The sequence below is a fragment of the Atractosteus spatula genome, chromosome 2, assembly GCF_055471065.1.
Source record: "Atractosteus spatula isolate fAtrSpa1 chromosome 2, fAtrSpa1.hap1, whole genome shotgun sequence".
NCBI classification, from domain to species: domain Eukaryota; kingdom Metazoa; phylum Chordata; class Actinopteri; order Semionotiformes; family Lepisosteidae; genus Atractosteus; species Atractosteus spatula.
Window position 1 is genome coordinate 624,611 of NC_142707.1, and position 10,329 is coordinate 634,939.

The window sequence follows — 10,329 nt, forward strand, 5'->3', positions numbered from 1 at the left end:
TGATGATCTCGAGGTGGACTGTCCAGTCCTCCCCTGACCAGCGGGAGTCGAGCGCACTCTCACTCTTTCCCACACAGGAGTATTTAGTTGGCTGTTTACAAAGATGGACATAGTGTAGCCAGACTTTTTAAGATCTGCCTGTGTTTTCTAGTCACCGTTCATAACGGAAGCAGTTCCCAACGAGAGGAGGTCATTCAGCCTGTCTGGCCTGTTTGCTCATTATTAGTTCAATGAAAGACTTACTTTCACTGAAAGAGTGACTTTCGGGGCTGTGACTGCAGCTTCTCCAGGTCTCTTTCAAGTAGCAGGACCCCAAGAGCCCATTTAGACCCTGAAGCTGATAAATCAGTCCAGTTAAGCCAGCAATGAGCTGATTTACACTGTTGAAGATGAGTTGAGATGATAACCAGCAGATACTGTGCCCTTCCAGCACCAGGACTGGACTGGCTGGGTTACCCTGAGCCTACAGGCAAAAGACACGAGACTGTTGAAATTCAGGGCAAAGCAGAAGCTACATCTGTGGTCCAGTCAACCTGATACTTTGAACTCCAATTCTGTCCCACATCTTCTAGGCTTGTTGATCAGATCTGAAATGCATTTTCCACTCCGTGACGTTAGGAAACGCCTACAGCCTGGGTGTCTGAGCTCTGGGTGAAACAGGTTGTTTCAGGTCAGGGTTATTTTAGAGGATAAGGAAGATCTGAGGAAGATGGGATTCATCACTGTCGGTTATCAGAAGGCGACTGCAGAAGAGAGACACAAGAAGAAGCTCGAAGAAGCACTTGCTGTACTTTACCTTTCGCTCCAGGCATTTTGGCTGTTCTCCAAAGTCCTTGCGTCCTTTTTTTCCTGGGGAATACAGTGCGGACCACCGGCCAGAGCCCGAATTTATGGGCCGGACTACTGAATGCGAGCGTCACCGGGCCCCTTCGGGAAAGAGCCGCTGGAAAAAGCAAAGAGCGCTGTCAGCGGAGCCACGGCGGTTTGCTGAGCTCAGGAGAATCCGGCTGGCGCTCGCTGAACAGCTGCTAATCCCGCCATTGTGCTCAGGAACAACAGGACACGGCGCCTCCCTGAAACCATCGCCTCTTTCAGCGGTGCTTTTAATAAACTCTTTAAAAAGACATGGAGCGCACAGCAGGAGTGGTGCGCTGTACATCTCCAGCACTCATGACCTAGCACGATGTTTCCAGCATCTTCCTGATCGGATCGATCCAGCAGAAGCGGCAGCACTGAGCTGCAAACCGATTCTCTGCTCCGTGTTTGAGCATCTTTCCTCCGAACGCAACAGACAGGCGGAACATCATTTCATAGCAAAATCAGCAGGAAAGCGATTCTGTTTTTAAGGCAATACTATTTGTTAGTTTTTGTTAAATTCAATTTGTTTAGAAAGCAGAATTGGTGTCGGTGGGTCTGCTATGAACTTTCTGTGCTTCTCTGCTGGGCACCACACGAATTGCAATATTTTAAACATCTGGGAAGACCGCTGTCAGACGTCACTTGAGATATTGTTTGTTTCACCTAATAAACTCAGTGAAGGCAAAGAATCTGTTGGAGCTGCTTGAGCTTCAGAGCACAGAGCTCAACCTGCAGAACCCTGTTCCCATCATGCTTCGCTCCGGGCCCTTTGCCCAGGAAAGCCGGGAGACATCAGGGCATCTCGGGCTCACGCTGCTCGGTTCCCAGCTCCCAGGCCAGAGATCTCCCAGCACCCACTGGGAAGAGCATGAAGAGAGTGAGGCCTAAAAACTCAGCTGCCCCGGTCAGGAGACATGGCGGGACAGGAGAGGAGAAAAAGACAGCCTTATACTCCTTCTCCACATTCCCCTGCACGCCTGTCGCTGTAATCTTCTCCCCTTGTGGGGGTTCAGGACTAGAGTCCTGCTCAGGAGTGTTCAGTGCGCTCTTAAACAGCTCCCACAGCTGTGGCTGTCAAGGCAACACGTCACCCTTAGACAAGGGCTTCGCCTCCACAATGAACACGCCCCCTTAATGCCACACATCCCATTTCAATGCTCTGCTTTCAACAAGATCTTCCAGTGTCTAGAAGATGTGAATGATGTGCCAATATAAACACCAAAGTGGTTTTCATAGGCAGCCTTCCTTCCTCGTTCTGTTTTTGCCATTTGCACACAAGACCCTTCCCTTGTCTGCATTAAACAGCAACCGCCCGGCATTTGTCCAGTCTTCAATTTTATCTCAGTCTTTTTTCATTTTATTTGATTATTCATTTTACTACACGTGTCTATAAAAAGGCGATAGTGGGGAATGATTGTCGTCACATCTCAGGCTCTGGTTTCCATTCCCCTTCAAAACAGGGTGTGTGAGGATGGACTTAGCTCCCTACCCGGATCAAGTCAATTATTAATCTGCGTGTGAGCGAGGTGTCATTCAGACAACAGGGCCCTGTGGGAGGAAGGAGCTGACCGGACCGCGCTCTGTCTCTCTCAGACTGCAGGGTGAAAGCCAGCAGACCGAAGAGACCTCAGCTGAGCTCGGGGCAGTGCAGGTAGGAACAGGGTGAGATGGTCAGCAGTGCCCCTCTGCTTTCATAAAGCGCCTGATGTGCGGCTCCGCTGGAGCCCAGCGTCCCTCTGGGACTTTCCTGCGATCGGCAGCGGTGAAGAGTCAGAGGAAGAAGGGAGAGGTATTGTGCTGGATGGAAAGTCAGCTGCGTATTAATGAACAGGCTGGTGATTCAGAGTGTGTCAAGGGAAGGTGGTGCTCTGTGCTCCAGTGCAATTCTCCTGTCCTCACCGACGCTGCTGTGTGACCTCCAGACATCCTTTTCCTCTCCTGTTGGGAAGTCTTGGCTGGCTGGTCTGCGTGCTGTGGACGCTGCCGAATGCACTGTAACGATCAGGACACGCGCAGCTGCTCTGTCTGGGTGTGGTGTGTGTGCTGTAGTTAGTCAGAACAGTAGAGACGTTACAACAAACGCGAGGACATTGAGCCCTTCTGGTCGGTAGTAGTTAATTGAACTGAAAATCTCATCCATTCGGTTCTTGAAAGAAGCCAGAAGTACCTCCTGTTCTCAGTTTTAAATGTACTTAGGCGTACAAGGTGCTGAGGTTCACAAGTCGGATCAGGTACACAATGCACACATTACACAGGCTTTTTAATAAACCCCTTCTTGGGCCTTCACAGAAGTGTAGTGAAGTACTATACCACGCTTGAAACCCTGAATTAGCATGAAAAAGACATTAATCTAATAAATTGTGGAAGTGACAAGACTGTGAAGGATGTGTTAGGTGCATTAGAGCTAAACGGAGGGAGACTGGCTCTTCCTCTTCATCACTGACAGGTGAGACTGGCTCTTCCTCTACATCACTGACAGGTGAGATTGGCTCTTCCTCTTCATCACTGACAGGTGAGACTGGCTCTTCCTCTACATCACTGACAGGTGAGATTGGCTCTTCCTCTTCATCACTGACAGGTGAGACTGGCTCTTCCTCTTCATCACTGACAGGTGAGACTGGCTCTTCCTCTACATCACTGACAGGTGAGACTGGCTCTTCCTCTTCATCACTGACAGGTGAGATTGGCTCTTCCTCTACATCACTGACAGGTGAGACTGGCTCTTCCTCTACGGAGACACTGTGACAGAGCAGGATGAGGAGGGGAGACAACTGCAGTGGGATAAAGCCCGAGATCGCACTGTCGTCGGAGTTCTTCAGAGGTGAGCATGTGGCCGAGAAGGAGCTGTTAAAATCTCCAGGCAGGAGAATATCTGTATGGTTACAAACACCATGTAGTTAATCCCATGAAGTTGACAAGCCTCATGATGGGTCTATAGCCAAACAATTCAGTAAAGCTTAAATTTAGAGAGAATTAGAGGACTCTGAAACTATACAGCATGCACATGATTGTTTTGAAAAAAGTGTCTCTCTCAGGTTGTTCAGAATTACGTCTATCATTGCTCTATGTGCCTCAATCCTCGTCACTCTGCAATTAGAAAATAATATTTTTAATCACCTGAAGACACAGACCATGTACTGAGAGACGAGATCTCTCTCCAGTGGCTCCTGCCTGATGAAGTTAAACAGGAGTGGATCTCTGGACCATTTCCACACTCACAGTGTTCACCCCTCTGCAGTGATGTGCACACATTAGAGCAGAACCGTGCCGGCTTTGATTGCATTCAACTGTTTTCACCCATAAGAGTGAGCAGGTTGAGCATTCAAGTTATTAAAGCTTTTCACTAGAAGGTGTATAAATCATTTGCAGTTCAAGTGGATGCAGGTGATACAGATGAATACTTCTGCAAGGTACAGTTCTTCCATATCCTTTTCTCTCCTAAATCCTAACATTTTCCATGTCCTGCAGTCAGTGTTTGAGCGGCTGAGCCATCCGCGAGACTCCTGGTGTGCTTGAGGGCACTGCTGTCCTCTCTGACTCTCGGTGCTTGTCTGCAGTGATCAAGAATGAGCTGTGGCTGTTCCTCATTCCTGCTGCCCTGGCTCTCATCCTGTGGGCCCTGTTCCTGGAAGAGATGGGCTTCTTTCTGAGACATGTGGTGTCTTCCAGGCGCAGACGCCTCTACCTCTGGATCTTGGGCATGTACCCGGTAATTCCCTCAGCTGACACTTCCTCCCTCTGTGCACTGACCACCCACAACTGTTTCCTCTGCATGCTGCTCATCTGCAGGCATAATGCTGTGAGCATCGGGAGAAGCAGAGAGCTGGCCTGCAAGAAATCCAGACAGAGGCAGCCAGCAGAATCAGATTTTACACAACGCCAGTGAATAGGATTAAAAAAAGTAGAAAAGACATTATTGGCACAGACTGAACAGTGTCCCCACCCCCAGCACCTCTCTGTGTCTCTCTCAGGTGTTCGGAATGACGTCCATCATCGCTCTCTATGTGCCTCGATCCTCATCACTCTGCAATTTCATTGCCTCCCTGTAAGTACCTGTCCCCCTGTTTTGCTCTGGCTCTCTTGTCTACCTGCTGGTTTCAAACACTTTACGGAAAGCTATCCCGAAGTCTGTGGCCAGGAATGCTTCAGGATGCTCAGTGGAATAAATACTTTGATTTTCCACACTTCAGTGAGGCATCTCGGAGCCTGCTCAGCATTTCCTGTGTTTTAGAGTATGCATTCCACTCTTTCAAATTCTCTTATTTTTCTAAAACAAACTCAAGCTGGCGATGATGGCCAGGCTGGGGAGGCGTGTGGATGATAGATTTTCTGCCGATGGCTGGCGCTGAAATATGTCGATGGCACGGATCTCTCCGGCCTCTGTCTCTGCAGGTATCACTCCATCACGCTGCTGAAGTTCATGGGTCTGATCACAGACTTCTTTGGAGGCAAAGCCAGGATGCTTGAGGTGCTGGAGGGCCAGCAGGTGTCTCCAGACCCCTTCCCCTGCTGCTGCTGCTGCTGCCTGCCCCTGATCTCCATCAACAGGTAGTCTGCGGCTCAGGAGGTCGTCCCTGCGAGCTGTGCTGCAGACGTGCTGATAGTGAACGACCTCGCTCAAGGAAGCTGGAGTTCTGTTTCATTGTTGTTTAGGCTTCATTGCTCTGACACAGCAGTGGATGAATTCTTCACGGTCTCAGCTGGTTCCCAGGGGGTCGTCTGACCATCAGAACCCCCAGTGCAGAAGCTCCAGCCCAACAGCAGGATTCACGCAAAGACACTCTGATCTCTGAGCAGTCGCCTTTACTGGTGGAGCCACAGATGTTGTTGCTTTCAAGTAAATTTTTAACATAGTAATTAATTAACACCCCTACTCTTTTTGAGAAACATCCCAGATTTTTAATGACCACAGAGAGTCAGGACCTCAATTTTATGTCTCATCCAAAGGACAGAGCCTTTTTACAGTATAGTGTCCCCATCACTATAGTGGGGCATTAGGACCCACATAGACCGCAGGGTGAGCGCCCCCTGCTGGCCCCACTAACACCTCTTCAGCAGCAACCTTAGTTTTTCCCAAGAGATCTCCCATCCAGGTACTGACCAGGCTCACACCTGCTGGGCTCCCGTGGGATCCCAGCTGTGAGCTGCAGGGTGATATAGCAGCTGGCTTTAGAATGTGAATGTAGTTTAACACTTTGAAAGCTCTTTTGAGTTGTTCAATCTCCTGCTTTTATCCAACCCAACCTCTCCGGGAGTGTCGGCCGCTTGTCCCCCCCACAGCAGGGTGAGCGGTGTTCGGCTACAGGAGGGGAGGTGTTGTTGGCCTGGCCCAGACAGGGCCTCTCCTGCAGCTGATCCCACTCCGGCTCCGGTCCGCAGGTTCAGCCTGGGCTGGATGACGGCTGCGGTGCTGCAGCTCTCCGTGGTGCGCTCCATCCTCTTCTTCGTCACCCTGGTGCTCTGGACGGACGAGAAGTACGACTATGGAGACGTGAGTCCAGACAGTTGCCTCTGTGTCTCGGGCGCCGCAGTGCGGGGGGCTGGTTGGCTGTCCGCTGGCCGTTCCAGTAACACACATGTGAAGGTGTGAAGGGCAGGCGGTACACGCTCGAGGAAATGCATGTGTTTGATTGGAGAACTGCCTCGTGAAGAAATCAGTGCTCAGACTGGGTTGATGTTAACAGTGGAGAGCCACACAGGTCTGTAGCAGGACGTCTGCTCTTCCCAATGTATTAATGAGCTAAATTCCACTGGGGTAACTGCACCTGCACAGGTGAGGAGGACTGAGGGGTTCATGCTGTTGCATCATGAGTTGCCTCTTGTAGACCAGCAGCTTTCCTGCCGCCCGCAGAGGAGCCCCTCACACTCTGCTCTCACACCCCTGATCAGAATTCAGTAGTTCAGGTCTGTAAACCAAAGATCATAGTTCTACAAATTTTACATTTATTTTGATTTCACAGTAGAATTACAAATACATGTGTTTTTGATTATTTACTTTCTAAAAAATCTGGCATGTCTCTCACCCCCCGGGGACGCATGATCCCCTGGCACTATGGAAAAACAACGGAAAGGTGAAGGAAAACTAGGATATGCAGTTAAAAGTTAGGTATTTAAATCAAGGGATGGTGAGCCCTGATTTAGAATAGATTTTGGTCACCGTGATACAAAAAAATATTGCTGCATGTGGACTGGAATCAGCCGAGTGAAAAATAACTGATTCAAGATTCACCCAGAGAGCCAGCTCAGGATTCTCCGTCAAGAGCACAGCCCAGTCCCGAGTGTCTCAGAAGCCGGGTCGGTCTCCTGGGGAGGGTGATGTTTAGACCCAGTGCGAGGCCAAAAATCCAGAAAGAGGACCATAGGGTTCAGGGAAGACACACGGGGTTCACTGGTGCTCACAGTGAAGTAGGGGAGTTCGTGCAGGAGTGCGGGGAATATCTGAAAGCAAACATTTCCTAGGAGGTTCAAAGGGGAGTCAGGAAGCAGTCCATAAGTCCATTGCAGGGAGATCCATCAGGAGACGCAGACAAACAGGAACACAATGACGAGACAAGAATCCAGGAAGTACGGGGCTCTCTTCCAAGCCCCGGGCTCAGTGGGTCAGGGAGCGTGAACAGGCCTGTGCCCTCAGCCTGGCGGTAGGCAGCCATTGGGCTACCATGTTCCAGAGCTGAGCAGGCAGGAAGGAGTCAACTTAAAGAGGGAAACTAAAACTAAACTCTAACTAAAAGGACTAAAATGAGGAGGTTGGAGCGCCCTCCGGAGGAGAGGATGGTGACCGTGACACAGCGGTCGCGAGTGCAAGGAGAGAAAGCGGAGCGCGATCCTGTGGGCGCAGGGCCGTGGCGTCAGGAGGGAGCTGGCCAGCCGTGAGCTGGAGCTCGCTCCCTGGAGCTCGCTCCCTGGCTGCTCTCCGCAGATCCGTACAGGATGCCCTCCTCTAGTCTGACATTCTCTCTCTCACCCCTGCTCAGGTGGACTATGTCAACCCCAACTCCTACATCAACGCCATCATCGGAGTGTCCACCTTCCTGTCCTTCTACGGCTACCTGCTCTTCTACAAGGCCACCAAGAGGGCCCTGCATGGATACGGGCTGCGCGCCAAGTTCGTCTGCATCATCGTCGTCCTGGTGCTCTGCGGTCTGCAGAGCAGCATCCTGGAGACCATGGGGGCACTGAGGGTCATCCCCTGCACGCCCCCCTTCTCCGACCTCATGCGCTCCCAGCGTACGTCCTGGGGGGCTGCTGGGTGGGGCTCTGGGCGGGAGGCAGGGGTGCTGAGGGCCTGAGCTGGTGTGAGACCCCTGGCCCAGAGCCTTCCAGCCCACTCCTGCACTGCAGCTCTGGCTGTCCTTGGGCTGGGGGCACAGTGGGACCACTGTCACTGGCCCTGGTCCTGGGCTGCCGGGCCTGCGGCTGTCTTTAACCCAGATCTGCGTCAGGCCCGGAAACAGCTAAGGTCTGGTCATCTTAGCCAAAATACTGCTTCATTTAGGTGATTAAGGAACAGGGAGCTGCAGTGAAATTAGAACAAGAAGATCCTGCAGCCCCTATAGCACAGTGCCGTCTTCCCACTACATGAGATTGTCTCCCATCTTTCCCAAAAGGAGACAAACATCAGAGCGAGGAGTCGGTCTGCTCAGTGTGAGGAACAGTGCACAGTGCTGCCGGTGTGCAGACTCCGTCACTGACCTCAGAGCGGGTCCATACTGAGGCAATACTGCCGAGAGTGGAGTATCTCCACGCCTGCTCTGAGAGAACAGTGCTGCACAAGGAGATGCTGTGTTTAATCGTTGTGTTTTTCCATCACACTGCACACATCACAGCTGGTAGCAGGAGAGAAACACTTTCTGGAGCTGCTCATTGCACCTGAGGGCTGTAATAAAGTTCTCAGAATGGACCATCTGGTGACAGCAGTGACACTGTGAGTGTGAGTGGTGACAGAGCTGGACGCTGGTGACAGAGCTGGAGACTCTGACAAAGCTGGACGCTGGTGACAGAGCTGGAGACTGTGACAGAGCTGGACGCTGGTGACAGAGCTGGAGACTGTGACAGAGCTGGACACTGTGACAGAGCTGGACGCTGTGACAGAGCTGGACGCTGATCTGGTGTCTCTGTTCCTTGCAGTGATCTACCACTACAGTGTCATCGTGGAGATGTTCTGCATCGGACTGTTTGCGCGCCACTCCTTCTGCAAGGTGGAGCCCTGCCCCGAACTGGGCGTGTCCGAGGAGGCGGGGCCAGCTGGGGGGCGGGGCGAGAAGGCGGTGCAGACGGAGGGGGCGTGGCCTCGGGTGTCTATGACCATGGAAGAGACCTGGCCAGGTGGGGCAGGGGGCGGCTGTAATCCTGCCTACAGCAGCGACAGCGAGGACAGCCTGTGCCGCATCGAGCACGGCCCCCTGGACGGCTTCCCCTTCCCCCCCCCACCAGAGCTGAGGACCCCCAAAGAGCCGGCGGGGAGCCCTTCAGCAGAGCTGTGTGCCATGACTGTCACAGCACAGATTAATCACAGCGGTGCCAGTGAGGCCACAGTGGTGTAGGAGTCTTCCTCACAGCCAGGCACCCCAGGACTCTGGGACAGCGCAGGTACCCCAAGACACTGGGACAGTGCCGGCACCCCAAGACACTAGGACAGCACAGTTACCCCAGAACTCTGGGACAGCACAGGCACCTCAAGACACTGGGACAGTGCAGTCACCCCAAGACACTGGGACAGCACAGGCACCCCAAGACACTGGGACAGCACAGTTACCCCAGACCTCTGGGACAGCACAGGCACCCCAAGACACTGGGACAGCACAGTTACCCCAGATCTCTGGGACAGCACAGGCACCTCAAGACACTGGGACAGTGCAGTCACCCCAAGACACTGGGACAGCACAGGCACCCCAAGACACTGGGACAGCGCAGGCACTCCAGGGGGCTCAGGGACAGCACAGACACCCCAAGACACTGAGAAAGCACAGTTACCCCAGAACTCTGCTGTCCTGACTCCTCTGGCAGCCCCATGCAAGCTGAACAAGCTGAACAAGCTGATCTCCAGTGGAGCAACAAGGCCGTTTTCAAGTTCTGCTCATATTTCGATGCACATGTTTTGTTTAGATTTCCACCATGAGTCGCCACGGGTGTATTAATTGCATTAAAAGCTAAATTAAAATAATTACATAATATTATTAGAATTTTGTGAGTATTTGAAAAATAGCATTGTTTATGATCTAGTAGGTCAATCCCTTTTCAGGCCATCAGGGCCCATGGGGAATGGGCCACCATTTTTCTCAGCCATCTGACACTGGAGGTGGAGGTGATGAGGTCAGCATCACACTCCGGCCGGCCTATTACCCCAGAAGGATTTACCCCCAGTACTGGTGCTCCTGTGGAAAGCAGGCTGAGTGGACCTGGGAGCCGTCTGGAAGGATTAGAGCTACATCACTGGCCCCTGCCTGGGATTGAAGCCAGGACCCTCCAGTC

The 10,329-nt window shown here is 52.1% G+C and overlaps 1 protein-coding gene across 1 annotated transcript; it reads left to right on the plus strand.

Moving 5' to 3' along the window:
- The first annotated feature begins 3,417 nt into the window (after nucleotides 1–3,417).
- LOC148838891 (organic solute transporter subunit alpha) lies at nucleotides 3,418–10,011 on the plus strand. The gene is made up of 7 exons (XM_088908457.1): nucleotides 3,418–3,679; nucleotides 4,416–4,567; nucleotides 4,830–4,903; nucleotides 5,251–5,406; nucleotides 6,238–6,349; nucleotides 7,833–8,085; nucleotides 8,986–10,011. Exons 1-7 carry the CDS (start codon nucleotides 3,613–3,615, stop codon nucleotides 9,399–9,401), a joined length of 1,230 nt encoding a protein of 409 aa, XP_088764583.1. The 5' UTR covers nucleotides 3,418–3,612; the 3' UTR covers nucleotides 9,402–10,011.
- The last annotated feature ends 318 nt before the right edge of the window (nucleotides 10,012–10,329 follow it).